At 34.6% G+C, this 26,102-nt stretch overlaps 2 protein-coding genes and 1 long non-coding RNA gene across 4 annotated transcripts; 1 reads left to right on the top strand and 2 right to left on the bottom strand.

Annotated features, from left to right (window-relative positions):
- Positions 1–315: 315 nt before the first annotated feature.
- Positions 316–4,218, bottom strand: LOC141610692 (protein disulfide isomerase-like 1-4). The gene is made up of 12 exons (XM_074428911.1): positions 3,677–4,218; positions 2,965–3,094; positions 2,555–2,720; positions 2,357–2,475; positions 1,843–1,923; positions 1,652–1,738; positions 1,498–1,572; positions 1,348–1,416; positions 1,180–1,260; positions 973–1,107; positions 709–765; positions 316–623 (listed from the first exon to the last, which is right to left on the bottom strand). Exons 1-12 carry the CDS (start codon positions 4,054–4,056, stop codon positions 489–491), a joined length of 1,515 nt encoding a protein of 504 aa, XP_074285012.1. The 5' UTR covers positions 4,057–4,218; the 3' UTR covers positions 316–488.
- A 6,666-nt stretch (positions 4,219–10,884) lies between these two features.
- On the top strand, positions 10,885–14,265 carry LOC141610693 (uncharacterized). Of its 2 annotated transcripts, none has more exons than XR_012528382.1 (3): positions 10,885–11,220; positions 13,699–13,858; positions 13,973–14,265. It is a non-coding gene; the product is annotated as an uncharacterized LOC141610693 (long non-coding RNA). The 2 variants fall into 2 exon arrangements; XR_012528381.1 differs by lacking the exon at positions 10,885–11,220 and adding an exon at positions 11,716–12,885 and having other exon boundaries at positions 13,482–13,858.
- Positions 14,266–23,975: 9,710 nt separating this feature from the next.
- LOC141612607 (ribosome-inactivating protein PD-L3/PD-L4-like) lies at positions 23,976–24,814 on the bottom strand. Its single transcript, XM_074431419.1, has one exon. The coding sequence runs from the start codon at positions 24,810–24,812 to the stop codon at positions 23,976–23,978; it is 837 nt and encodes a 278-aa protein (XP_074287520.1). The 5' UTR covers positions 24,813–24,814.
- Between the last annotated feature and the right edge of the window lie 1,288 nt (positions 24,815–26,102).

Here is a 26,102-nt window from a genome sequence, read left to right as displayed (position 1 = left end):
ATAAGTATAAAAGTTTGCTAAATAAGGAAATAGAGAGAGTATTGTGAATAGACGAAAAAGGAAATAGGGAGAGTTATTTAGAATAGGAGGGAGTAGTTTTTATTCTCCAACTTATTGACGGTCAAAGTTCGAAAACTTTGACCTCCAGAAAGAAAATGAGGTGAAAATAGGAAAATAAAGAGAGTATAATATGTTAGTCAAACCTTCTGATAAAATCTGTTATTTATAATATGCTTTTGCATTCTATTTATACTGAAATATACGTAATCCGCCGATTATCAAACATAGCCCATATTCTTCTGAGACTGGCAAATGGAAGAAATATTCTGTCAATGATTTAGGTTTCAAGTTCAAATCAGAGTACAACAAAGTTCACTGGCGCGGTCGCCGGTCGCCGGTTGGTCTAATCAAATTCTATGATTTTCTACAGTTTCCCCTACTACCTACCACCTTTATTAGTTCTCTATGATTCTAATTTACTAAGAATGTTATAGTTCATCTTTCGGATTTTCTGTTTCGGTCGTTGGGAATGATGTCGATTTCTGGAGCTTAAAAGGAATGGCTGCATTCTTCTTTAAGAACTTATAGAGCTCCACCAGTGTGTGATCTACGTCGACAGTGATCTGCAAACATCACAGAAATGTACATAACATGAGAAATTACGACGATATTGAATTTTTTAGTACTGAATTCAATAATCAGACTTACAGGATCCAAACTTTTATTCCCAGCCGGAAAGAATAAGATGGTCGGGAACTCATCGGACTGACAAAAATAGCACAAAATCATTAATGCAACTAAAAACAGGTCATTTGAGTCGGGTCAATTTGAAATGGGTCAATTTCCGATCAATGGTTTGAACTCGATACTTGGGTGTCATTATAAATGGGATGTTTCGGGTTATGGCGTATCTTGGGTTGTTCTGATGCCATTGAACTGAAACAGATAAAAAAAAATTAGCAAAGCTATTACCTTTGCTCTGGGATGTTTATTAGTCGTTCCGTCCATTTTAGCTATGACAATAGACTCTATGCTTCTCAAATGTTGCGCGAGTTTATTGTAGACTGGCTCAAGTGATTGGCAATGGTCACACCCAGGAGCATAAATCTAGCAAAACAATGATCTCGAATAAGATATATGAGATCTATAAACTCGCGCAACATTTAGGGTTAATAGTACCTGAAGAAGCACATCTTTGGACTCATCCAGGACTATCTGATCGAAATTATCACCAACGACTATCTTCACATCACCGTCATTCTGTTCTTTGAAAACAGTTAAATGGGTAATAAACAAATCATCGTACAAGACAGCGAGCTTAGAAAAAGAAATGGAAGTTCAACTTACCCTTTCAGGAACAGGGTCGGACTTTTGGAAAGGGTTCAGTTTATCTTTCAGGAAATCGTCTCCAAAATTCTATATTACGATTAGATGACAATATTAAGTTGTAAGCGATAATGAGGAAAATGTGAAAAAAGCTGTTAAATTTTCGCCTACTTTAAGTTTTTCCAATGTCAGTTCTCCGTCAAGTATGAATTTTTCCGAATCTTCATGTACTGTATACGCAATCACCTGTCCGAAGACCAAACAGGATGCTTAATCATTGCAGATACATCAGAAAATTCAATTGAGTAAAGAAGAGGCATCATACTTTAGGCGCATTTTCTGTGACACCGAGATAACTAGCAACGGTTTTGCTTACATCGTCTCTGTCGAGTCTAACATAAACAAACATGATCTACATTCAATAAAAAAAACAAGTTATTATCATCTGAGCAGTCGCGTCAATTCAGCTTAAACCTAAAACTTTGCGACAAGTAAGAAGAATTCGAGAAATTATACCTTGCCCTTGAAAAATTTGGCAGCTTGGGTAAAAATGGGAAGGACTAATGCTGAATTTTTCGACGTAGCAAACAGCAAGAGCTGAACGAATAAAACCAAGTAGTGTTAGTGCAGTGGTAGCCGGGTTAAACCTCGAAGCTTGCAGAAATGTAGGAGTTGAGAGGTCCCGGGTTCGACTACCATCTGGGGCGATTAGCACTTGACCACTGCGGCCTCCGAAGGGGCTGACTTACATGGTCCATGTGGTGGTGCGGGAATGCATGGGCCCGGGGGATTCAACCCCCTCGTCATCATAAAAAAAAAATGCTGAACGAATAATTTAATTGAATGTTAATCGAGATGTGGGATGAAAGTAGTCCCTCCCGTTCATCAGGTTTTTTACATTTGCTTTTGACGCGCATGTGACTTTTAATTTTAATTAGACCCAAAAAAGGAAACATAAATAATCTGTTGAACATACCAAAAAAAGGAAAAGGTAAAGAACCTGTTGAATAAGCGGTAAATAAATAGTTACCTGCTTCTTGATCTGACTTTGAAAGATCAAAGCAGCATTGTGTTTAGTAAATGCTGTAATCAATGGATGTTTATTTGCGAAGACAAACTCGGCAATTGCAGATTTCGTAAATTCTCCATCTACAAATGTCGAATATTAAACCGTTCAGCGCATCATAAACAGGCTTAAAACAGAATTTTTGACGGAGTAATAACACACCAAAGTAAGTGACTTTCTCGACTTCCTTTTTCAGCAATACTAACGCAGGACGTTTAGCTTGCGCGTCAATTTTAAATAGTTTCGCGATGTTTGGATTTGTAGTCTGATAGATGTTAACATCATCCTCAAGTCTAGCTGCCGAAGCTAGTTCCGCACTTTCAGGACCCTGCACGCCAGCAGAGAGTGAGTAATTTATTAGAGAATATTATATTGAAGATATTATTATTAGGAAAATATATTATTTCGAAGATATTATTATTAGGAAAATATATTATCATGATAATCATGATAATATATTTTCCTAATAATAATATCTCAAATATAATATTCTCTTATATAATTAACAAACCGGAATCTAAAATCACTACTGATACAACAGCAAATTCCAATTCCATTAAACAGGAGCTTACTGTCAGAGAGTTGAGAAATGCTAAAACAACTTTTTCATAAGAAGTTAGAATGTTTTGTGCTTCTTCTGTCGTCGTAAGGTTGTATACACCCGATCCCGTCTTTTTCTTAATCCATGTTACTATAGCATCCCTGTAAATGGCAGCAACTACTGTTAAAACACAAATTATAAGAACGACTGCAGTTTCAGGAGAAAAAGGATTACGCATCGGATGTATTATCTCATACCCTTTTAGTTTTCAAGTTTATATGTATTTTTTTTTTTGAGAATTTAAAATTTAGAAGTTTTATAATAATTTTTTGATGGTAAAACTCAAAATTAATTGAATTTTTATAAGTATAGTTTTTGAGCAATGTTGAATTTTTTTCGCTTAATGTTTAAATGAATGAACTCAAAAACTTTATACTAAAAACTTATATTTTCTTAAATAAAACTCAAAAAATTATCATAAAACTCAGAAAATACAAAATCCCTCTCATTTACAATCTATGTACTGTTTCAGTACCAAATAACCTATATATGATAGGTACGTCGGGAAATGTAAACAATTTATTGGAACAAAGAAATATTAACGAATAGATTACCATATAAAGTTATGTATGATACTTGTATGTACGATATTGTGATCCAATACAAAGATCGCAATATGGCATACTTAACTTTATCAACTAAACTAGCTAATATCGTATTAAAGAACACGCGTATGTACTTACCTAGTGGGTAAGCCACTATAGCGTTTATGACCGCCATCAACGAAGAAATAAACCGTGGGAAACCCCTGAACACCGTACTGATGAGCAAGATCTCTGTCCTCAGTAGCATCGACCTTGGCAAACACGACGTCGACACCGTCTGCCTTCAACTGCGTTGCAGCGGAAGCGTACTCCGGCGCAAGCGTCTTGCAATGACTACACCACGGAGCATAGAATTGTACCACCACGTGATTGTTGTTGTTTACGACATTGGTGAAATTTCTTCCCTTTAGATGTACGATGACATCCTTGTCGTCCGCTTTAGGGATGTAGTCGGTGGAGGCGAAAGTTAGGAGGATGTAGGAGAGGAAGACGGTTAGAACGAGTTCGTGAGTCGGCATTTTGCGGGATGGGATTGATGAGTTGAGGTACAAGAATTGTAGGGGGGTTTTAGGATGTGATGTGTGTGATGAAAGTGAAGATCCTATTGTTTGGGAGTCATGAGGAAGAAAAGGGATTGTTGAATGTTTAACGGTTTTGTAGGGACTAGAATGTATGGAAGAACTTATTAGAAGTAGTATTTTATTTTACTAATTACTGTTGTCGACGGTGAATACCTGGTTTATAAGGACTAAGTGGTGTGTAATGTGACAATTTTAGACGGATGAAATCGTATGAAATTAACACGGATAAAATGTGACCAATTTATAATAAAAAATTATTAGTTTATTGTTAGAAAGTGACAATTTTAGTTATAAGATAAATTTACATCATTAAATCGGAGTAATTTTTTATTATAAAATTGTGACATTTTTCTGGTTAAGTTAAGACCGTATTAATGGAGACTAATTGAATTCGTAAAACACAAAATTTATCTCGTATTCACATGCATTAAAACCCATAAATTCATGGCTGTTTATATTATGATGCACTCTCACAGTCTCACTACAAGAAAAAGGTCACTTTGCGACCAACTCCTGTGACTATTGGAAAATTAGTTGCTGATAAGCGACTAACAAAATATTAGTAGCTAATTAGCAAGTAACAAGATATTGGTCGCTAATATTAGATGCAATAAATAAATAAATCTTTGTATGGGAAGAATGAGAATCCATTTTTGAAATAATGGTCAAAAATAAAATATTTGTCGTTTTGGGTCGGTTTTGAAAATATTTGTCAAAATGGTGTCCACGTAGGCTCGGGATTTCTGGACCTAAAACACGCCACTACCAATGGCGTGTTTATAATGAGTACGGAAAGAAACTTCATTAAAAAATGGACTAAAACAAACACGCCATTGGGAATGGCGGGTTTCGGAGGGGAAACACGCCACCCCTAATGGCGTGTCTTATGTAATTTTTTTTTTTTTTTTTTTTTTTTTTTTTTAAAAAAAAAATTCAGTCAGTTGAGTAAAAAAATTGTTGTAAAGACACGCCACTACTAATGGCGTGTTTCCTTCACAAAACACGCCATTAGTAGTGGCGTGTTTCAGGTCTAGAAATCCCGAGCCTACGTGAACACCATTTTGATAAATATTTTCAAAACCGATCCAAAACGACAAATATTTTATTTTTGACCATTATTTCAAAAATGGACTCGAAGAATGAAGCAGAAGGCCATAGCTATGTACCAGCGTGCAAAATTGATATCGAAGACAATTAGTTGACTTTTCTGCCTTTCCATATTAATCTCCTAAATCTAAACTGATTTTAACATCTTATCTATATTAATACAAAAGACAATACTCAATCCTCGGCGCGCCACGTCATTAATGCAGTTTTTTTTTTTTTGAAATTCATGTTATGGTGGGACCCGTGAGTATGCAATGTATTTATTTCTTCAGATTTCCGTCTTTTCAAACATGCGATAAATTCCGTCTTACAACAAATTCTATGAAATAATATTATGAAAAACTTCTATGAATTAATATTATGAAATAATTTTATACATTCCGTGTAAATAAAATTAATAACATATACGCAGAATGAATTACAAATGCGAGTAAATGAAATTGAATTACATAATTTTTAAAACAAAATTACATAATAATAAAATTACATAATTTCAAGAAAGAATAACATTTATATACGGGATCGAACATCAAACGCAAATGAATTACATACATATGTTAAAGTTGATTATATTAGATTATATTTCTTTTATCCGGATGTAAAGTTTTTTATGTATGCAATTTTTATTTACAAGAGTAGATTACGTTATTTCCTTATAAACCAGTGTATGTGAACACGTGTTTGTAACAAATTTAAACATAAATTATGTAGATCCTAGATTTAGACCAACTAGATAAGTACAATAGAAATGCAAAAACAAATATACATTCAAAAACATTAATACTGACCCAAATACATACCCGTGCAATTTTGCACGGGTTTAAAACTAGTTTGTTATTATTTGATTATTTTAACTAGGGTGGTATCGAGATTGTGTGCCACCCGGTGGGCGGTGGCGCCCTATCATTGTCCAATAAATTTTAACTCGAACTTACAACAAATTTGGTCAAATTAAATTCAAATAACTACATTCAAATGATCTGATGATTTCCCTTAAATCACCAAGTGAAATTGAGAAAGACAACGAAACATCAAATTTTAATCAAAATAGCCTAGTTTGATACCGGTTATAGCAAAGCTACTGCGTATATTAAAAGTTGAATGGAGGGAGTACTGATAACGACTTTCATTCTCATTTCTAAACACGATTTATATGGCCTTTAATTTCGGCGCACACATTAAAAAAAATTCTTGAAAAAGAAAGTAAATAGCTGGAAAAAATCAAATTATATACACTTTAATTACGTTTTTTTATTTTGTTTTTAAATTAGATTAGAAAGACTTTTATTTGGAGTAGTGCTCCACATTATTATCTCTAATTATTTGCCACCAAATTTGTTCTGAATTAATTTTAAGCCTTATTAATTATTTGATGATCTACCTCATTGCAATCATGCATATTCTAAGGACGTTGCTACAAATGTACAATTACTTATCGTGTTATTCCTTCCATAAATTGCATTGGGTTATTAGTTTTGTCAAAGAAAACAAAACTTCATTCCGTATCATTTCGCGACCTAAAACAAGTTCCTCCATGTTTATCATTTCCTTACATTTAGATTGTATTTGGTAATCAGCAGATTACTTTTAACATAGAAAGTTTGTAGAAGCATATGGTAAACTATACATGGCACATTATTATAACGGCAGATTTAACTGTCATATTTTAGTTAGGTGAATTTGATAGGGTGTTTGATAATCAGTAGATTATTAAGATTAATCGGTCGTTCTCTTTATTAGTAAAATGATGTAAATTTTTCTTTTTTCTGAATATGTCAACGAATATGGTGGTAAAAGTAGCATGTTGTTAAACGACATAATATTAACTAAAAATAATTTTTAGTTGATAGAGTAGTTATTGTGATTCCTAAATATGTTAGCTTAGTTAGGGCTAACCATGATTCGAGATCATGGGATGGTGTGTGTGTGTCGTGGGTATCATCCCGCCTTTTCCTAGTTCTATGTCTTTCATGGCTTAGATTATTAAGCCAATTTAAGGCCTTGTTTATGTTGTTATTAAATGGGATAGTTTTTTTTTTTTGGTTAAAAAGGACATAATAACATTTAAAAAAGAGAGTTCAAGTACATCATGGCGGAGGGTCGGGGGAAGAGGCGCACATGCCGAAATGTAATCAATGTTACAACAGTCTAAGACAAAGGGTGGGGCAAAATCCCACACAAAAAAACTGTTACATGAACTAGTGTCTTTGCTTGAAGCCTTGGCAATTGCATCCGCCACTTTGTTAGCCGATCTCTTCTCAAAAACAAGCTTCAACCGGGGCGAGGCTTTTAATTGTTCCCTACACTCAAGTATAATATTAGTATATGGTCTGCAAGGGGGATCACGACTCAAAATAACATTAATGACATTAGAACAATCCGAAGCAATCAAAAAAATTTCCGTGGACCGAGAAGCAAAACGTAAGCCCTCCCTAATGGCGAGGACTTCACATATGAATGGGCTAGGGCCAAACAACCTAGAAGACCACCCACGAACCCAGGAACCATCGCTTGTCCTAGCAACACACCCAATACTAGCAAACAGAGAGAAGGAGGAGAAAGTCGCGTCGACATTGACTTTAAGCCACTCATGCGGAGGCCGGAGGGGCCAGCTACTCGGGTAGCGAGAGGCAGAAGGTCGGGACTCATAATTAGGGGGTGTGGAGGGGTCAGGGTGGTTGGCAGAAATCCAGGCGGAGGCTTGGGCAGAAATTGCATTGCAAAGAAGTGAAGGGGGGTGAAAGGTTTAGGGGAAAAGATGAGATCACAGCGCCTCAGCCAAAGACGCCAAATAATAAAAGAGAAGAGGGTACTCCAAGAGGCGTCAGCTGAAGTACAGTTTTCATGAAGCCACGGTTGGAGATCAAGGGAGAAAAAACCATGGCTAACGTTAAAATGGGACCAGACATCGCCTGCAAAGCTACAATCACGGAGGATGTGAATGGAGGATTCATTAAGAGAAGGGCTATCGCACATATATTTTACGAGCAAAACTTCTCCATATATTTTACTATCCTCTCATCTTTTAGTCTATCAGCTACTTGAATTATTATACTTGTTTGGTAGCATAAGTGAACTTCATAGAAAATGCTATTTATTACCAGCTGGGGCGATGATCACTTGGTCATTGCAGCCTTCGAAGGGGTGGCTTACATGGTTCATGTGGTGGTGCGGGAATGCATGGGCCGGGAGGAGATTGAACCCCCTCGTCATCAAAAAAAAAAATGCTATTTATCGAAAAATATACTGCTTATAGCAAAGTTACTGCGTATATTAAAAATTGAATGGAGGGAGTACTGATAACGATTTTATTCTCATTTCCGCAGATTAAGACAAAAAAAAAAAAAAAAAAAAAAAAAAAAAAAAAACTACTACTTGAAACGAAAGTAAAAAGCTGGAAAAGTGAAATCAAAGTATAAAGAGCAGTAGTAGATAGGGCAAGGTACTTAGTATTTTGGTACGTAGTTTAGGTTTAAGGTTTAGGTTTCGAAGGACCAGGGTTTCCGAAAAGGTTAAGAAAGGAAAAAAGAAAGGAGTGGCTGGAGGGGAATTGATTAACTCCTACGGATGCTGATCCCTCGAATGAGGACGCTGATCCGCCCTGGGCTGAGTTGCCCTGTTGAATCGCAGCCAGCGTCCTTTTGGGCAAGGCCTGGTCGGCGATAACGCCTCCAGGATTGTTGATGGGGTCAACGACTATGTCTGGTGGCTGAACTATTACGGTCGCTGATGAATCACGTTTCCCAAAAATGGTGGCAAAAATATCAAAGCATTCGGAAGGAGCAGTTGCGAATGCAAGAATTAGCATTGTTGCCAATACTGCACCCTTTCTTGTTCTCGTCGTCATCATCGTCATCTTCTTCTTCTTTTTCGCTTTTGTTTTTGTTTTGTTTTAGCTTGTATTTATTGTTTATACGTTCATGGGTATATATATACTACAGATAATATACCCTTTCGACCAACTCTACGGACATTTTAATTATGTTCCTTTTTTTTAAAAAAAAAAAAAACAAATTAGATTATTATTATTTCGAATTAATATTTGCCACCCAATATTTGATCTCAATTGATTTTAAGCGTTATTAATTAATTATTTGATGACATACCTCATTATTGCAATTTTTATTCTTAGGACGTGGATACAATTACTTATCATGTTCTTTCCATTTTGAATTGCATTGGGTCGCGTTTGATGATGAAATTTACATTCCTTCATTCCTATCATTTCCTTACATTTAGGTGGCGTTTGATAATCAACAGACTACTTTTTAGCATATAAGCAGTTTGTAAAACGATAAATTTAACGATAAATTCGACGATAAAAATCCCATCCCGTATCATTTTGAGACCTACATTTAGCATATATAGTAAAGGGCAAAATTATAACGATAAATTTAACCAGCAGATTTTAGCCAGCTGGATTTTTTTTTAGGTTTTTGATAATCAGTAGAGAAGATTGATGATTATTCTCTTGTTTGTAAAATGAAATAAATTTTCCTTTTTATAATATGTCAATGTCAAAGAATAATATGCTAGCTGTACATAATATATTGACCTGAAATATGTTGTTTCATTATCCAGTTTACCAATCAGTTAAAATGTAATAGTTCGTATTAATTAGTCAAACATGTCGAAAATCTTGTATGCCAAAAATTCTCCAAAACATGTTATTACCAAACAAGACCTTTCGTCTCGTACCAAGTCAAAAAAGATGAGAGAGAGATGTTATAAGAAACTCAAATTTGTTAGCTTCTAATATTAGCTGATGCAAAATTTGGAATATTTTTTAATGTACCAAGCAACAACTAACATCATCAATTAACAATATAAATTCAGAGTAGACATTTTACGTATGTGAATTATGGTTCGAAGAAGCATGGAAGCCTTATATTAACCTTGCACTACTACAAAATTGACCTATTGCAACATTTTGTGTGCAACACTTTGTAATTGTGTTGCAATTTAAGAGAGAGATTTTACGCATGCAACACTTTAACCAAAAATGTTGCAAATACTAATATAATGCAACATTTCTATCTAAATGTTGCATTCTATATTCGCAAATGCAACATTTTATGTAATTGTTGCATTTTATAGTAATAAATGCAATATTTCTATGTAGTTGTTGCTTTAATTTATTAAAGATAGTTATAATATTACACACTATTAATATAATAACAAAATGTAGTTTATCTAAAACATAAGATACATTCTTTGTTTTTTCCTTTCGAACATGATCGCATATTGTATACGCATTAACCAACGGAAACCTGGGGACAATTGGTGTTGGGAGTTGGAAACGGCGATATTATTCGGTACGGTCTACTAATAGAGCTCTTATGGAAGGCGGGAAGGGGAAGGTACGAGACAATCGAATTACGCAAAATAAAAATGGCTAGGGGACGGATCTGAAATGCTCGTGTTTTGAAACGGCTATCCAACGTACGGACTCTCTATTTTTCCATAATAGAGAACTCTTTAAGTTGGTAGAAGGTCTTCTAAAAATAAAATAAAAACGCTTTTACAACTTGGCCGTTATCTATCTAATATCTTTTTCTTTATTATTAAATGATTCACTTACATGGTTAGAACTTAGGACTGATTGGCAGATAGTTGTTAAAGTTATGGGGCTAATTTGCTAGCATCCCGTTTTTTATCATCTAAAGTTCTAAACCTTCAAATACTTCACCAACGATTAGTCGATTCTCAGACCAAAACGACGTCACTTATCCTCTACGCACCGGTTACCCTTCCCGCTGGCGTTACCACGACACCCACCACACCATCTGATCAGCAGTTGTGGCCGATCTCAGCACTCGACCAACGGCGTGTAGCGCGACTCCACGAAACCCTTCTTCACTCATTCCGTCATCGCCATGCGCACCATCAATACTCGACTACCGGCGGTTGAGCCCTTTCTTTTCGCCTCCCGCCAGAAGCCATCACCGGTTTCTCACTTCTCATATCTTACCCAATTTAATTTGGGATGTTCAGGTTCAATTTCTGATCTAGGTTTTCAAATTTCGATTTTTGTATATAAGTTTGGGGTAAACATGATTTAGATGTTCTTTCTTGTCTTTCTTTTTTTATCAAAATTGGTGTCAATATTATGCTATGATTATCGATTTTATGTTATGAACTTCGATTATCCTAGTTTCACATTATGAACTTCGATTATGCTATGAGTGCTATGTTATGAACTTCGATGAGTTCTAGGTTATAATCTTCGATTTTTTGTTATGAACTCATAGTCATTTCTCATCCGATTGAATTTCTTGTTGATAGATTGAGATTTTCAATTATATAAAATGACAATAGATATAAACAGTAGAGAGGCCAGGTCAGGAGACGATGTGGTTCCAATAATGCGTGGAAGAATAAATTTGGTTATTGGTTTAGTATATAGTGGGAGTTGAAGAAGAATGGGGAGGTTGATGTTGCAGAGAAAAATTCGGTGCATTCATGACAACACGGATGCACCTAAAGTTTGTAAGCAATCCCTATTTTATCATCATACTGTTTTATTTTTCACTGTATCATGTGTTTTTGTTTTGCCAATTTGTCTTTTTTGCTAGCAATAATCAATTAGTCTCTTGTAAGAGCATTTTACTCTACTATTGTGCAATACAAATCCTAAAAACCATGAACCATTATGTTAAAAGGAAAAACAAAATTTATGTCATGTACTTATCTAAGGTGCCTTACATTAGAATTTGTGCTTTATATAGGTTAACTTGTGTATAGGTATGTTTAGTTTTCTAACGGTGAATAGAAACTTTCACAAAGAATTAGACAATGTGGTAGACTGGTAGGGGAAGAAACAAACTTGTTTAATTGCTGTTAAAAAAGAGGTAATTTTGTGGGTGGTTCATTTTATAGACTGACGTTTTGGGCTCAAGATTAGCTGTCGTTAGAGATGATGATTATCTTGTTTTATAAAAAGAGTCAATCTCAATCAATTGATGCTAAGGTTTATGAATTTCATTGCCATTCAATTCCGATAATTACCTTTTCCCCAATGTTTCGGTTATTTTTACGTCCCATGAATGTTGTAAATTTTCTTCTAATTAATCCTCTTAAAGGTAGTAGGGATCAAACATCTACTAATCATGATCCGTCTTAGTAAAAATTAGTTATAAACCAACTGGTTTTACAACATACTTGCATTATGTAAGATCGCCTTACACATTACTTGTGTTTTTGTTCTTTATAGGCCAATTTCTTTATGAGTTGATTGATTAAAATTATGGTAGAGAAGATGGTAAAGATATTGTTTTCGTACTTCACAAGTCATTTGAGATTAACTTCAAACAAATGTAAATGAATGATTGGTACTGAGTCAATATGATTTTATGTTTTTTGGGGGGTTTTAGATGATATTTTCACAGCTGGTGAAACTAAAGGGGCTAACCGGAGCTGTTGCCCCCCTGAATATTGAAAACTTTGATAGCTTTAGTAAAAGATCTGTTTTATTATTATTTGTTTAGACGCCCACTTCTATCGATCTGTTTCAAGATATCTACTTTTTTGTTATCTTATTTTGTACGGTAATCCTATTCATTTAATTGACTTTTCAGAATATCACATGCCTCGCTCTTTGTTTATTTCTCGTCCTCCCTTTCCTTTGTAGTTTTTAGCCGACACAGATTAGTAATTATCGTTCTTGTTCCGGGTGTAATTCCAAAGCAGTATTGTTTACCACGCAAGCTTGGTGAATGGATGTTCTTCCTTGCCTTGACTCTTCCTCTGGGTCTCTCCTGAAACGATGAACAAAAGGCTAGAACTTTTTGCACCGAGCGTCTTTCACTCCGACGCTCAAGTCAGTGAACTTAAAGGGATTAAGTAGTATGTTACTTGACAAAGTATATTGTAGAGAGATAAGGGAGTTTATACCAGATGAATAGTGAGTTTTAGGTTAGATTGTGGATCCCCTTCTCAATGAGAGAAGTGGAGTATTTATAGACTTTCACCTTTTGTCACGTAGTGGCCAAGTGGCCAAGTGGCTAGCAGGTGGAAAGACTGTTCTACCCTCGGCCGAGGGACCCATGGCAGGCCGGCTGACTCCGTGCCGAGGGGTCTTGGATATGAGTATGCGGATATGTCTCCCGGCTGGCTGATTGCCTAGCCGAGACCCAAGTGACCGGCCGACGGGCTGCGTCGGTTAGGCGGTCTAACATGTTGACTTGTTGTCTCTTGATCCTTGACCTTGCTCAATATGTTGACTCGGTCAGGGGGTGCAGAATATGCCCCATCAGTTCTACTTATGCTAATCAGCTCATTTCATATGGGCCTTGGTTATATCACATTTATTCTTGGTTATTATGTGCCTATGATTGTATAATGTGTGTATTCGGGTATTGCTGAGGCTAAGCATGAATACTGGTCATCTGAAATATTTGTAGCCATATAATGCATGTACTCCGAGTATATATTTTGGGTGTATGAGATTTATGTTTAAATTTTGTCATCCAGTTAACATCTCTCGCTCTAGACAACATTTCCAAAGCTTTCAAAGCTGATCCCCTGGATTCAAACCTCAAAGGCACCTATTTCAAATATTTCAACTTGAGTGTAAGTTGAACTTTCAGACTTAAATCAATTGGCGGCTCACCAAGAGGATTCATTAAGCCAGGTTAGCCAAAATTGCTTGCCGAAATTGCTTACTTTTCTTGTTTCATTAAAAGGATTAATATGTCTTGTATATTTTTAGTTGCTTAGGCACTAAGAACTAAACTGTTCTGTACAGGACCACTTCCAAATGGAGAAGAGGATTTTTCCCAATACCTTATATCACAAATTCAGAGGTTGGGTTTTGCGTACATAAACGTGACCATTTGTTGTGGGACAGTTTGAAGTCCAAGAGTGCAATGAAGACTTGTACTTGTCATGTACATGAAGTTGAAAGAAATGTTGTATTTCGATTTTTTTTTTTTTCGTATTCGAGATGTATGTTCGAACTACTATTACGAGATGTAATGACCATAAGTGTGTTGTATAATAACTTTCTATTAAAGATGTTATATTAAATTTAATTTTGTATCTGCATTGTTCCTAATATTTTATTTATTTAAACTTTCACAAGGCAATAAATAAAGTGGTATGGAAAACATGGTCATCTATTTGTAATTGGCGAATTGTTGCATTACATTATCGAAAGTGTTGCAAATTCTTATAGTATTTATAACAAAAAGTGTTGCTTCTGAATGACAGAAGTGTTGCTTTTGAGAATAAAAATGTTGCATTTCAATATTAAAAGTGTTGCATTAGCTCTTGAAAAAAAGTGTTGCAAAAGTAAAATAGGCGCAACACTTTCAAAAAGTGTTGCATTGGGCTATTGCAACGAGACTTTAGGCAGCACTCTTAAAAGTGTTGCCAAAAGCTTAGGGCAACATTATTAGAACATTTTGCAATACTTTAGCGGTGTTGCTGTTGCTTCTATTTGTAGTAGTGTTGGAAGCTCATCACTGACTTTTAAATGGATCAACATGCTAATCTTGGGAAACATTGATTACATTTCGGCATGTGCGCCTCTTCCCCCCGACCCTCCGCCTTGATGTACTTGAACTCTCTTTTTTAATGTTACTGTGTCCATTTTAACCAAAAAAAAAAAAAAAAAAACATGCTAATCTTTGTGTAATTGTGTCGTCCATACAATTAAATTAATTACTTTTATGCAATGGAAATTGTTATTCAACCATACAACGAAAGCATGATTATTTTACGTAGGATTTTCATAGAGGTACCTAGATTGGACAAACGGGGCCGGTTGAGTGAAGTACAGGTCAGGTCATTTCGAGTTTACACCAAAAAAATATATTATTGATTTCAAACGAATTAATTCGTATGAAACTAAGACGGATAAAGTAATAATGGGAGTAATTTTTTATTATAAAATTGGGACATTTTTCTTCGTTAAGTTAAGACGAACGGTATCAAGGAAGACTAACTGAATTCGTGAAACACATTTTTCTTCGCTTTTGTTTTTGTTTTGTTTTATGTTGTATTTAATTTATGGTTTGGATACACTTACCTCGTACATTCATGTATATATATACGAGTACAATTTAATTACGTTTTTAAAAAAAAAAAATAGATTAGAAATACTTTTGGAGTAGTGCTCAATATGTGCTCCACAATATTATCTTTAATTATTTGCCACCAAATTTGTTCTGAATTAATTTTAAGCCTAATTAATTATTTGATGACCTACCTAATTACAATCATGCACTTGCTGATGAAATATACGTTCCTCCATTTTTATCATTTCTTTACATTTAGATCGTGTTTGGTAATCATCAAATTACTTTTAACATAAACAGTTTGTAAAAGCATTTAGTAAACTATAAATGACACATTTATAACAACAGATTTAACTGTCATATTTTAGTCAGCTGAATTTGTTAGGGTGTTTGATATTCAGTTGATTATTAAGGGATCGTTTGGTTCAACAAGTCGGAATGGAATGAAATGGAGTTTGATAATATGATGGTATGAGGTTCTAAATCCATACTGTCAAAGAGTTGAGAAATTGAATGGAGGGAGTACTGATAACGATGTTTATTCTCAATTCTGAACACGATTTATCGCCTTTAATTTAGGCGCACACATTAAGACAAAAAAAAAAAAAAAAAAAAAAAAAAAACTAGAAAACGAAAGTAAATAGCTGGAAAAGTGAAGTGAAAGTATAACGATCAGTAGTAGCTACGGCAAGGTACTTTTAGTACTTTGGTACGTAGTTTAGGGTTTAGGGTTTAGGGTTTTGAAGAAGCAGGGTCAACGACTACGCCTTGTTGATAGTAGGGATAGACAACGGTAGGATAGCGGGGCTGGGGGATGACGACAGCATAGTTGGGCTGGACAGCAACGCTTGCAGGATAGTTGTGGTTATTTTGATTAACTGCTTCAAACTCTAATTGATGATCACGTGACGCAAATAGATTAGCTTTCCCAATGGAGTCTAAAATACCTCCGATAAAGCATTCGGAAGGAGCAGTTGCGAAAGCAAGAATTAGCATTGTTGCCAATACTGCACCCTTTGTTGTTCCCATCATCATCATCATCATCGTCTTCTTCTTCTTCGCAGGGCCGTCTTTGGACCCGTGCGGGCCGTGCGGCTGCACAGGGCCTCCAATTTTTTGGGTCAGAAATCAAGGTAAAAGAAAGAATAAATAAATGCAGTACACTAAATATTCAATGAATGATAGTGTCTTGGTGGTTAGTAATTGAGTTTCTATACATAAGGTCTCTAGAGTTCGCACAGGGGCCCCCAAAACCCCGAGACGGCCCTGCTTCTTCGCTTTTGTTTTTGTTTTGTTTTAGGTTGTGTTTATTGTTTATATGTTCATGTGTGTATATATACTACAAATATACCCTTTCGACCAACTCTACGGACATTTTTATTATGTTCCTTTTTAAAAAAAAAATAGATTATTATTATCTCGAATTAATATTTGCCACCCAATCTTATCTTTATTAATTCAGAAGACAATATTCAATCCAGGGCGTGTCACGTCATTAATTCAGCTTTTTTTTTTTGGAAATACATGTTAGGGTGGGACTCGTTAGTGTGCAATGTATTTATTTCTTCATAATTTCGGCTATACAAACATGCGACAAATTCCTTCTTAGAACAAATACTATGAAATAATACTATGAAATAATTTTATACATTCCGAATAAATAAAATTAATGGCATACAAGCGGAATGAATTACAAATCGGAATAAATGAAACTAATTACAAATAAATGAATTACATAATTTTAAAAAAAAAAATTATAATAAAATTACATAATTACGAGAAGGAATTACATTTAATTACGGGATTGAATTACATATAATGCGAATAAATTACATGCATAATTTTTAAAAACTAGATAGTACGATATATTTTTTAAAAAAATATCATTTGTTATTTCCTCTTAAACCATTACATGTGAACAAGTATTTGTAACAAGTTTAAACATTAATTATGTAGATCGCTGATTTAGACCAACTAGATAAGTACAATAGAAATACAAAAAAAAAAAAAAATACATCTAAAAACATTAATACCGGCCCAAATACATACCCGTGCAATTTTGCACGGGTTTAAAACTAGTTTGATCTGAATTGATTTTATTTAAGCCTTATTAATTATTTGATGACATACCTCATTATTGCAATCTTATTGTTAGGACGTGAATACAACTACTTATCATGTTCTTTTCATTTTGAATTGCATTGAATTGGGTTTTAGTAGTTTTGACTTAGAGCTGTTCAAAGGCGGGCTTGGGCCGGACATGGGTCGGGCTGTGAAGGAAAAAGCTACCCTTTAAGACTTTAGCGGGCGGGCCGGGCTTTATTTATGGGCCAATTATCCTTGCCCTTACCCGCCCTTTAGTCAAAAGTCGGACGGCCCATGGGCTAATGGGCCGTAACACGAAACTCCAATTTAAATGTTTTATTAATTAAAATAAATAAGGGTACCCAATATATAAATATTTTCGTTATATTTTAATCTTTATAGTTTACGTATTATTTTAGTGTTTCACATACATATAAAATTGATACAATTTTCTTTGAAAATGTCTTTTTATAAGTGTAAAGTAAAGGCTTTAAATAGTAAACGGGCCTAATGGGCCGACCCACGGGATTTTCTTGTTGTCCATACCCGCCCAATTAACTTGGTGGGCTGGGCTTGGCCCGCCCTCTTAATTTTTCGGGTAAAAAATACTTGTCCAAGCCCACGGAATAAGCGGGCCGGACGGGCGGGCCTAATGGGTGGGATAGCCCATGAACAGCTATAAGTTTTGTCAAACAAAGGACGGAAAACAAAATTCCCATCCCGTATCATCTTGCGACCTACTTGGCACTTTATGATGAAATATACATTCCTTCATTCTTATCATTTCCTTACATTAAGGTCGCGCGCGTTTGATCATTAATCGACAGACTATTTTTAGCATAAACAGTTTGTAAAACGATAAATTTATAACGATAAATTTGACGATAAAAATCCCATCCCGTATCATTTCGCGACCTATATTTAGTGCATATATATATATATATATATATATATATATATATACAGGGGCGGATTTACGCCTAGGGCTATGTGGGCTCAAGCCCAATGTGAAATTTGATAAATAAGTTTTAGTTATAGTTATCTTCTGTATCTCCTAGTAGCACAAGTGGGTGAAGTTGATGTTAGAAACTTGTTAGAACTTGGATGTCGCGGGATCGAGTCTCCATATTAACATTTTTTCCCCAAAATTTTTTATTGCTGTTTAACAACCACTATTTACGTACTTATCTTTCTCCGTCTCAATTACTTGTTTATTGTTTACGGTTATCACTATATAAGTACTCCGTATTTTGCACTCCCTTCGTATCAATCATTTATTTACCTCTTTTTTTTTTATCACAAAATCAAATGTATTACTTAATCAAATGTATATAATTAATGAAGACGGAGAGAGTATATGTTTAATTATGCGATGAGTACTATTCAAAATATTTGTCGGAGTTGGTTTGCTAGATTCTAATAGAATGGCTCATGGCCTCATGATATATCTACCAAAAACAATAAAATGGTTCATGATTTTATAGTCATGGTTCAATACATACTATGTGCTCTTTTCGCAAAATTTATAACTTTTTTCCCTCTTTTCTTATCCCGTACGATTTCTCCGGTATATTTTTTTTAGCCCACCATACATTTGATTCCTGAATCCGCCCCTGTATATATATATATATAGTAAAGGGCAAAATTATAACGATAAATTTAACCAGCATATTTTAGCGGCCAGCTGGATTTTTTTTTAGGTTTTTGATAATCAGTAGAGAAGATTGATCGATCATTCTCTTGGTTTGTAAAATGAAGTAAATTTTCCTTTTTATAATATGCCAATGTCAAAGAATAATATGGTTGCTGTAAATAATATATTGACCTGAAATATGTTGTTTCATTATCCAGTTTACCAATCAGTCAAAATGTAATAATTCGTATTAATTAGTCAAACATGTCGAAAATCTTGTATGCCAAAAATTATTTGTTGGGCCTGATATTTCTGCACTATGTTCAGGATGCACTTCTACCCTGACCTGACAATTGAGACGAAAGTGTCAGGGTAGCTCTAGGCTGGCACCATGCAGGAGAGGGTAACGATCAAGTAAGAAGATATTATTTGACCAAGATAATTATGGAGAATATTCCGGCTTTATTACACCAATTAAGAGACAATTATAGAGATTATGTCATAAAGGCCAAACATTAATCCGGGTAATGAAGAGCATTGAAGGTGAAATTAATGGCGTCATTAAGAGGAAATATTTTTTTTTTTTTTTTTTGATGACGAGGGGGTTGAATCCCCCGGGCCCATGCATTCCCGCACCACCACATGGACCATGTAAGCCACCCCCTTCGGGGGCTGCAGTGGCCAAGTGATCATCGCCCCAGCTGGTAGTCGAACCCGAGACCTCTCAAGTCCTGCATTTCTGCAAGCTTCAAGGTTTAACCCGGCTACCACTAGACTAACACCACTTGGTTATTAAGAGGAAATATTACGCATTAATTGTGGAGGATTATTCAACAAATACGAAAACTACTATATAAGGAGGAGCCAAGATCATTCCAACAGACATGCTATCACTTTACAAGCAACACAACTACAATACTTAGACAAAATACTCTATATTGTATCTACTTACGTTACTATTCTCCATACACATAGTGAAACCTCTTCTGACTTGGTGTCCGTGGTTTTTTCCCAATTAAAGGGTTTTCCACGTACAAAATCTATTGTCTTACTTGCTTATTTTATTTACTTTATTTTACGTACATTTTAATGTTTATCCTGCCCTACAGTTTTAAACAAGGTAGCCGAGCTAGTTAACCCTGCAATAAACTCTACCCTGACCTGATTCAGCGTTGCGCAGAATCCACCCAAAACATTCTCCATAACATGTTGTTTACCAAACAACACCTTACGTCTCGTTTTACCAAGGCAAAAAAGATGAGAGAGAGATGCTATAAGAAACTCAAATTTGTTAGCTTCTAATATTAGCTGATGCAAAATTTCGAATATTTTTTAATGTACCAAGCAACAACTAACATCATCAATTAACAATATAAATTCACAGTAGACATTTTACGTACATTTCACATAATAATAAACACCAATTATTATGGCCTTTAGTTTGGGCGCACACATTAAGGCAACAACTGGAAAAAAAACATCTTGAAAACGAAGTAAATAGCTGGAAAAGTGAAATCAAATTATAAAGAGCAGTAGTAGCTAGGGTAAGGTACGTCGTACTTTGGTACGTACGTATTAGTTTAGGGTTTAGGGTTTAGAAGAAGCGGGGTCAACAGCTACACCGCCATGTTGATAGTAGGGGTCGACGACAAACGGCTCCAGGATATTAGGGGTTGACAACAACGCCTCCAGGATAGTAAGGGTCAACGACTCCAGGATAGCCTCCAGGATAGACGACGCCTCCAGGATAGTAAGGGTAAACGGCTGCAGAATAGGCAACTTGGGGCTGCTGCTGAACTATTACGGGCGCTGGGTCACGTCTCCCAAAAATAGCGTCGAAAATACCTCCGATAAAGCATTCGGAAGGAGCAGTTGCAAAAGCAAGTATTAGCATTGTTGCCAATACTGCACCCTTTGTTGTTCTCGTCATCTTCTTCGCTTTTGTTTTTGTTTTCGTTTTCGTTTTATTTTAGCTTGTATTTATGATTTATGCAGACACTTACCTTGTACGTTCATGTGTATATATACACTTTAAATATGTTTGTTTTTTTTTTTAAATTAGATTAGTTGTTAAATTAGTTGGAGTAGTGCTCAATTTGTGCTCCAAATTATTATCTCTAATTATTATTTGCTACCTAATTTGATTGGAATTAATTTTAAGCTTTACTAATTTTGATGACCTACCTCATTGCAGTCTTATTCCAAGGACGTGGGTACAATTACTTATCATGTATTCATGTTCTTTCCATCTTGAGTTGCATTGGGTTAATGGAGTATTAATTTTGTCAACAAAAACAAAAACCTCATCCCTTAATAATATACCTTACTCCTTCATTCTTATCATTTATTTGCATTTAGGTCGTACTCCCTCCAATTCTATGTATTCTTCCCTTTGTTTGTGGGCACGAGAATTAAGGAGAAGAATAAAATAAGAGTAAAAAGTTGGGTGGGGTTTGGTAGTAGGAGAGAGGGATGAATAATTATGAGTTAAATAAGAAATTGTGGGGCCAAAATATTAAGGAAAGTAATAAAATATGAGTAAAAGAGTTGGGTGGGGTTTGGTGATAGGAGAGAGAAATGAATAAAATAAGAGTACAAATTTCCAAAATAAGAAAGGGGAAGAAAACCTGAATAATCCGTTTTAGGAAATAGGGAAGAATATATAGAATAGGAGGGAGTATTTGATAATCGGCGGATTACTTTTAACGTAAGCAGCTTATAAAAGCTTATTGTAAATGATATAAGATGACGACATATTTGACCAGCATACTATAGTCAGTTGAATTTATTAGAGTGTTTGATAATCAGCTGATCGATTCATTCTCTTTATTTGTAAAATTACGTAAATTTTAATTTATAGAATATATCAACAAATATGTTGATAAAGCAACATGTTGTAAATAGCATATTGACTTCAAAATATGTTCTTTCATTATGTAAATTACCAAACAACCAAAATGACATACTCAGTATTAATTAGTCAGTCAAACATGTCAAAAATCTTGATTATGCATTTATGCCGAAAATCTGGGAAAAAAGATCATACATTAGATGTATTACCTCGGATTTTATTTGTTTTTGAGTATTTGTGTTTTTTTTTTAGCTTATTACCTCAAACTTTATTTGTTTTTAAGCATATGTGTATTTTTTCTGAGCTTATTCAAATTTATAAGTTAGATTTCAATTTTTTTTTCCTGTTAAAACTCAAATTTAACTAAGCTTATATGTAATGCTTTTGAGTTTTATTAAAAAAAATTGAGCTTAATGTTTAAATGAATGAACTCAGAAACTTTATATTAAAACTCATAATTTTTAAAACAAAACTCATAAATTTTATTTTAATACTCAAAAATTATACAACTGGTGGTAGACTGGTAGTACATCAAATGTATAATCTACTTACCGCAAAAATCTTCCAACATGTCGTTTATCAAACAATACTGTACACGAAATTTGATACAAAGACAAAAGAGATGAGACGGATATGTTATAAGAAACACAAATTTGTCAGCTGACATGCAAAATTATTGTTTGATAAACGACATGTTGGAATTTGTGTTATTGCAAATATAACTTCACAAATCACAAGACATTTTGCGTTTCAAATAATAAAGACCAACTACGGCCCGAAGAGCTGAAGAAGCATGGAAGGCTGTATATTAACCTTGGGCTTAGTAGCACATCAAGCCCAATTGTAATTAGTTGGGGCCTAGCCCATGATCAACTCATATAAATCAAGCACAAATAGTTTTATAAGACCTATTTTTGTGTAAAACTAACCCGATACACAAATTGTTCTATAGGACTAATTTATCAATAAGACCAGCTAAATACCCCAAAACCCAATTAAAATAGTTAATACAATTGTACAAATTTTTTTATTTTAATAACATAATATTATAACTTGATAACTTACACATTTTAACATGTCCGTATCCATCTTAAAATGTCGGGTTATCAAAATAAAGTTCAAATGTAAACAAAATTACATATTGAGTGTGGGCTATTCTCCTATTGGGCCAGTCTTATGGTATAAGACGGTCTTATAGGAGAGTTGCTGAACCCGATAACATTAGACCCAATAAAATTACTTAATAAAAATATAAAATAATATTTTTATTTTAATAATCTAATATTTTAAATAAAGCAATTTTACTTTATTGTAAAAGTGCATTTATATTTTCTATATAGCCATATAAAGTTAATTGGTATACACTCATACAAGGGTAGTTAAGTAAAACAATCGATTTTAACAAGTCTGTGTAAAACGAATTGTGAGTATTGGGACAAGATGGGTTAGTTTATCAATTCTCAACATATATATATGGATAGGCTATGACCATATTTGGTACTCAGCACATGGTCAAGTAGATTGTAAATAACAGATTAGATTGACATATTTGACTAGCTAGTATATTTCAATTAACGGATTTACTAAATGTGTTTGGTAGTTAACGGATTCTGGTTAATAGATAGTTGTATCTATGTATAAAGGTTGACAGATTCATATATCACAATCTACTAATGTGAATATGCTCGGTGGTGCAGCATATTGGAAAAGAGTAGATTTAGCTACAATCTACTCTTTCAATATGTCATTTACCAAACATCAAAATAGTAGATTGGTGAATCAAACATGGTAAACGCCTTAAATATGCTGAAAAATTACCAATCCGCCGTTTACCAATCATCCCACTTATCGTAAAATAGAAATCTTTTACTTTTTCAAATACATTTATTCATACTACTTCCTTTGTCCCGGTCATTTGTTGTCCTTTTCCATTTTTAGGTGTCTCAGTCATTTGTTGTTCTTTCTATTTTAAGAATGAGTTTAATGAGTAATTTGATCATTCATACCCAATTTATTCCACTTGTCATTTAGTAATTGTCACATTCGCCTTTCCTTGGTATTTATGTCAAAACCAAAAAACAACAAATGATCGAAACGAGTGAGTATTTCACAAGTAAAAAAATACAAAGATACAATACTGTTGGTTGTTTCTTAAGAAAGCTTAAGAAACTTGCACTCTAGGGGAACTGTGTTTAAGTATGCCCATATCAGCAGAAATCTCATCAACTCGTCTAACAATCCATTTAATATTATATTCATCAAACAACTCCACCGGCTTCATCAACTCGCCACAGTGATCCGAGCCTATAATAGCCTCCGAGAGTGGACCCCACTTATTCTCCAACCTCGAAACCTTAGGATTCGGTAAAACAGACTCATACGGTTGAATAGCCCGTATCTGTTTAGCAATGTACTTAAATCGCGCTGCTTCAGAAATCATCTGTACCGCAATGATTAAAAAACCCGCCTCATCTTTTGGTTTCGGCTTCTCTACCCCATACACGGACTTAGCCGCGGCCTTAAGCCTAAATAGTCCTAAAGGAAGCGTATCTCGATCGACACCTTGTTTTTCCAATTGAGGGTAATCCCCTGAAAATGGAATATGTCGCCGAATATTCGCTTCTTCGAATAAGTCCGTCATAGCTATTTCCGGTATCCCTTTAAGTAAATTAGCGCGATATGATGTACCGTGTTTGTCAAGGTAACCAACTACGTAGACGTTAAGAACGTCTATTGCGAGTGTTACTTTGATTGTAGAAGTGATTTCGAGTTCTACTAACACGAACCGATCCTCTGCTCTTGCGGTTTCCCCTAGCACGGGTAAACCGCAAGTGACTTGGTTCCCTCTTAGGGCAGCTCGAAGGGCAACCACCAACGCTAAATAATTTTCCGTGGTTGGATCGTCAAGGTCTAAGGTTAAGGTAGGGTAGCTTGAAACTTGCATAAGACACCACCATATAGTCCAAGCCCGTATCGATATCCGTAATAAGGCCTTCATGTTTCGACCACCTTCAAAATAACACAAATTCTTGTTTAAGACTGTCTTTAACTTAACTTGCAGTCACAACCAATATTAGGATAAAATGTAACAAGAGGTATAAGAGGTTTTAAAATTAATCGGTTAATGTATTATACAACTGGTTATATATATAACTTATTTAATATAATTGAGCTTTATTACTCCGTATAAAGTTATCGAGCTCTACTAACAAAATAATCGAGTTATGACACAAAGTTATTGAGCTTAACAGAATAATTATTAAACTCAATAACTTCATAAAATAGCTCAACAACTTATAAAATAGCTCAATAACATTGTTTATACAATGCTACTATATTTGTGAAAATTAAAATGGTCAGCAAGACAAACCGTCAAAATAATACCAAAATTGTCACATGAATTGGGCTATTGTGATATTTTTAAGGTTACCGTAAATGGTGAGTAAAACAAATCGGAGTATATATCGATTGTAAGTAAGTCTCGCGATAAACCGTGTAAGAACTGTCGATGGGTTATTTTCGCATGGTTCATGATGAAAATCCGGTGAAGAATAGCTCAAACTAAATAATATAATTTCTAGCTAAAAAATACATAGCATTTACGTAAAAGGGTACTTGTTGAAAGACGATTTTACAATAAATTTATTGTGAAACCGTCCCTCAGTCCACCTTAAATATAAAACCAATAGCAATATAGCATACAACAAAATACGACATATATCAAGTTTACCTGTTGTGAGTGTGAAACTTGCTTGAGTAAAGATCTTAAGAGGGAGAATTGGAGAAGTATGAAAACGGCCAGCAGCTATAAATAAGACATTTTTTTATTAAGATAGAGGTATTCGTCGTAAACCTTAAGACGGGGCAAATTCATATTAAATCACATGATAAGTTGTTTAAAAAATGCCAAAGGTTATGTTCTTGTTAGATTATGTGATACTCCCTAGTATTTAGATTCGTTTTAGACATAAAACATATATTCCGTCTTAAACAAGACCTACTGATAATATGGAATTAAGGACATATGATAAGGAAACAGTAGATGAGAATACAGTAAGTGGATTATACATCTATAATTCCAACTTGTTAAGGTCTCGATTCGCCGCCTACCACTTGCGCAGTTGATATGCTTAGAAAATGGATCGAGAAAGCAAAGTTAATCTAGTGCTCCTTAAAATACTAAGGAATAAAGTCAATAAAGCTTTATTAAATCCCAAGTAGTATTTTATTTTTATTGTTATTAATTAATGGTGGAAAGCATAATTAGAGTTGTCCAACGGTACGGGCT

The sequence above is a fragment of the Silene latifolia genome, chromosome 11 (assembly GCF_048544455.1).
Source record: "Silene latifolia isolate original U9 population chromosome 11, ASM4854445v1, whole genome shotgun sequence".
Classification (NCBI taxonomy): Eukaryota; Viridiplantae; Streptophyta; class Magnoliopsida; order Caryophyllales; family Caryophyllaceae; genus Silene; species Silene latifolia.
Note: the sequence above shows the minus strand (reverse complement) of the source record. Positions and strands in the feature narration are given on the sequence as shown.

Bases quoted from the DNA above. Each gene is read 5' to 3' on its own strand.
- LOC141610692 (XM_074428911.1), bottom strand. From the start codon at position 4,056: ATGCCGACTCACGAACTCGTTCTAACCGTCTTCCTCTCCTACATCCTC. The intron at 2,476-2,554 runs GTGTGTTATTAC...CGACATTTGTAG, and splicing joins CGAGAAAGTCACTTACTTTG to ATGGAGAATTTACGAAATCT. The intron at 1,924-2,356 runs GTAACTATTTAT...TTATTCGTTCAG, and splicing joins AAAGTCAGATCAAGAAGCAG to CTCTTGCTGTTTGCTACGTC.
- LOC141612607 (XM_074431419.1), bottom strand. From the start codon at position 24,812: ATGAAGGCCTTATTACGGATATCGATACGGGCTTGGACTATATGGTGG.